This window comes from Sander lucioperca, chromosome 8 (assembly GCF_008315115.2).
Source record: "Sander lucioperca isolate FBNREF2018 chromosome 8, SLUC_FBN_1.2, whole genome shotgun sequence".
NCBI lineage: Eukaryota > Metazoa > Chordata > Actinopteri > Perciformes > Percidae > Sander > Sander lucioperca.
In genome coordinates, this window is record NC_050180.1 from 34,913,188 (window position 1) to 34,917,746 (window position 4,559).

General features: G+C 42.5%; 1 protein-coding gene across 1 annotated transcript; it reads left to right on the forward strand.

Annotated features, from left to right (window-relative positions):
- Positions 1-2,297: 2,297 nt before the first annotated feature.
- Positions 2,298-3,791, forward strand: LOC116063175 (zinc finger BED domain-containing protein 1-like). The gene is made up of 2 exons (XM_031318045.1): positions 2,298-3,010; positions 3,215-3,791. Exons 1-2 carry the CDS (start codon positions 2,298-2,300, stop codon positions 3,789-3,791), a joined length of 1,290 nt encoding a protein of 429 aa, XP_031173905.1.
- Positions 3,792-4,559: the final 768 nt, after the last annotated feature.

The following is a 4,559-nucleotide window of genomic DNA, read 5'->3' on the forward strand; positions in this document are numbered from 1 at the left end:
CTATTATATAGTAATTACATTATACAAAAACTGTAACTGTTGTGTAATGTAATTGTTTTGTAATATAGTGTGTTGTATCGCGATCAGTACAGTGTAGTATATATGTGACAAATATTTAATATATGACATGTAGGCTATGACTTTCTGTAAACTGCTTTGAGAGAGAGAGAGAGTCTGATTATCTCCGCTGTCTGAACACTCCTGTTTTCTGAACGATAGTTTAAACATCGACGTACTATGTGATGTCATTTCATCATCTGCTGTCTTAATTTGTGATCCCCTGTGTCTTCTTGCTAATAACAACTGTTTTCGTCTTCTCTGAGGTGATTTTGGACCGTTTTCGACGCACTTCTTTCAACATTTTGAGCTACCGTGGAAATGTCAGAGCGCGTCACGTGACCATTCTGAGCGAATCACGTTGTCAGAAATTGGCATCAGCCAATGAGATTGCGCATTTTGAGTTAAATCCCCCCTTTTACCTCGACGATTGGTTGCTGATAAAAAGGAAATGACCATATTTGGATCTGACAGCATTGCACAGGAGAAAGAGAGCTTTCCAACGGTATATGTGATGACAGGGTGCAGACAGTAGGCCTGGAGCTATGCGTCGATGACGTCGACGCGTCGACGTCAAAATTACGTCGACGTCATATTTTTGTGTCGACGCTTCGCCACACACTCGTGGGAGACCAAAATATTGCATAATGCAGGACGAAACAGCAACATCCTCACAGAATTCCCCAAAAAACAAAACAAAAAGTCCCAAAAAAACAGCTCGCCGTAAACCATTGAAGGTATGGGAATACTTCAAATTTAGTCCGAAACGTAAAGGTGTTGTTATTTGCGCTCTTTGCCAAATGGAGTTGGCATACCACACCAGCACAACAGCAATGTGGGAGCATTTGAAACGGAGGCACCCCATTGTCACTCGTGAAGGAGACAATAACAAGTAAGTACTAACGTTGGCTAAATTAGTTTCATGTTTGTGTAGTGTGTTGTGTAGCTTGAGCTAACATGAACGTTAGCTACTAGCTTTTAACGGTATCTGTCTAACGTTAGCTAACTCACAAGTCACGACTTAACGGTAGTTAGTGTTAACTCATACTGTGGTCGTTTACGAGTCAAATACATAACATTAGACTCACGTTAGCCAGCTTATAGTATCATGATTCAGTACGCTAGTTCGCCAGTGTCAACTAACTGAGCCAAGCAATGTCCAGGCCAGGGCTGCACATAAGCTGGTGCACAGTGCTCATGAATGAATGGATGTTTTATGAGCACTGAAAACATTAAAATGAGCACCACATCCAAGTGTAATAGGGCTCCTTTTGAGTACCAAACATTTTACAGTGTAGATAGAGTACTCTACGAGCCTCTAGATAAACATGAATGCATGAGCACCAAGAAACAAACTGGTGCTCCTGAGAACCAGATCAAAATTGTTATGTGCACCTGGCAATTTCCATGTTACAAAACAACACAGACAGAGACACAGCTGCTACATTAGCAGCTGGCTAGCCTAACCATGATGATGAAATGCATTGTTGGACATAACATTACTTTTAAAAGTAGCCACGATAGCATTCAAATAAACTAATCATAGCATAGCAGCACTGCAATGAAGTTAAGAGTAGATTTAAAATGCCCCACTGTCATAGCTGTTGTTCTAATATGCAGTGCTTTCGTGTTTTCTAGGACAAAGCAAAGAACCTTGCCGTCCTATTTTGGGAAAGAGACGCAATGCACTCCACGGAAGGCAGCCGAACTGAGCAAAAGGATCTTGAGAGTAAGTAATTATTAGCTCACTGTTGCTTGCTTTGAGTATATTTTAGGATGGACTGGCTGTGCCCATTTTTTGTGTATATTTATTAGCTAGGTTATATGTGTTTCTTCAGTTAACTTGGCCCTTTTCTTTGTGTCCTTGTTTAGATTGTCTAATAATTAATCTTCTTACACTGTAAGCAACATATGGCTCTATGAAAGGTGCTATGTTCATGTTATTAATAATAATTTTCTTTATCTTACAGGTGATCGTCAAAGACATGAGGCCTTTGTCTCTTGTTGACGGTGAAGCCTTCATAGAAATGATCGAATATGCCTGCCCAGGCTTCAAATGTCCCTCCAGGTGGTGGTTCACAAAGCAGTTGGAGAAGGCATATCAACATACTCTTGAAGATCTGAAGAAAGACCTACAGAAGAGGTCCTCAAAAGTCACACTCACCACCGATGCCTGGACAAGTATTGCCACAGAGGCATACCGCGGAGTGACTTGCCACTACATCAACGACAACTGGGAGATGGTCTCATTCGTTTTGTGCACAAAGCCCCTTGAGGACCGACACACTGCAGAAAACATCGCTCGCTGGATTGAAGAGGTTGCCAAGAAGTTTGACTTCTCTCTCCGTGATGATCTCCAGGCGATTGTCCACGATAATGCAGCTAATGTGGTGAAAGCCCTTAGAATCCTTGAGGAGAGGCATGGCGTTGCCTCACTTCGATGTGCTGGCCATACCACCCAGTTGATCGTCAACCATGCTTTGAAAGATCCCCGGATCAACAAGGCACTTGGGGCAGCAAGGAGCCTCGTCGGGTACTTCCATAGCAGCGATGTCGCCACCCTGAAGTTGAAACTCAAACAAGAGCAAATGGGCACAGCTCAACACAAGTTGACCCAGGATGTAGCTGTTAGATGGAATAGTTCTTATTATATGATCACACGCCTCCTTGAGCAGCGGTGGCCTGTAACCGCAACCCTCTCAGACCCAGAGGTCACCAAGGCAGCAAAGCACTACATGGATATGAAAGCTGACCAGTGGAGCCTCCTGGAGGAGCTACAGAAAGCACTTGAGCCCTTCGAGCAAGCCACCGTCTTCCTGAGTGGAGAGGCATACGTCACAGTCTCTGTCCTGCCTCCGCTGGTGAAAGGCCTACAGAAGTCCACGCAGACAGCCTTTGAGTCTGCTCCCATCGCCACCTTCCAAACAGCAGCCGCAGCAGAGATTGCTTCAAGGTTAGTTTAATTATTCAGCTCTTTAAATTTCTTATAGTGAACTAACTGAATATTTTAATTCAGCTTTCCCAGTTTGCATCTTTCAATGTTTCCCCATTGGCATTCTATCATGTCGAGTTATTGATTCTACTGTTATCTTTCTCTCTACTTAAACCTTAAATTTCTTTTATCTTAAGTGTGCAAATCAAATCCATTATTTTTCAGATGGAAGATTGAGACAACATATGATGAAGACGGGAACAATGTGTGCATCTTCGCTGCGGCCCTTGATCCGAGATTCCGAAAACTCAAGTTCCTATCCACAGACGACATCCTGAAGGTGAAAATCAAACTTCAGACCCTTGCACTTGAAGCCAGACGAGTGCAAGTGAGGGAAGAGCCTGAAGAAGATGACTCCCCCAGTGGCCAGCCAGATCACTCCAGACAGAAGCCAAAGTCTGTTCTGGACACGTTGCTTGGCACAGATGATGAGGAGGAGCTGGAAGATGAAGACCCAGGCCAAGAAGACCAGAAGGAAGATGCTGTCAGGAATGAGCTGCTTGTGTACTTTGGGGAGAAACCCATCCCAAAGGACAAAAACCCACTCCAATGGTGGAAGGAAAATGAAACGAGGTTCCCCGCCCTGGCTGTTGTGGCGAAATCCTATCTGGCTGCCCCTGCAACATCCACATCTTCGGAACGTCTGTTCTCAGCAGCAGGGACCATCGTGAGCAAAAAAAGAGCAAGCCTCAGCAAAGAGCATGTGGACATGCTCACATTCCTACACAGTAATTCAGTGTAGGTAGTGTAGAAGAGGAGTAAAGAGTGGTGATGGATGAGGGAGGAGAGAAGCGGAGGAAAGTGGACAGCACTATATTGCACACACTTCATTAGCATGTAAGCTTACAGAATAGCAGTTAAGAGAGTCAGTTTGATTGTGCATCAGGTTTTATGTTGGGACTGTTACAGTCTCAGGAATGTCTGTACTGTTCACTGCACATTGTTTGTTTTTGCACTGCATTTTTTTATCTTTTGTACAGGAGAGATTTATGTTGGGCCTGTACAACTGAAAACAGGAATTTTATATTGTGTTACACTCTCAGGAATGTCTATACTGTGTCTACACTGCACATGGTTTTTTTTGCACTACAACAAGAGAGTTATGTTTGTACTGTATAACAGTAAAATAATTTCATTTATTTTATTTTGTGTTAAGCAGAAGATTTTTTGCTGTGCAAAACTGTTTAATAAAGTATATTATTAAGATTTTTTTGGTATTTATTTTAGATACATTATGATTTTTATTAATCGAGCAACAGAAAAATAATCGTTATATTAATCGTCCAATTAGTCGTTAGATTAGTCGACTAATCGATAAAATAATCGCCCGATTAATCGTTTAAGAAATAATCGTTTACCCCCAGCTCTAGCAGACAGCGATCGCGGAGCAGCGCGATGATTTAGAACGCCAACTTTTGTTGAATTTAGGAGAAATCTACCGACGCAAATTAAAGACCTAAATGTGTATTTCGGACTTTATTTCACCACAAGTCTGAAAGAAGACATGTTA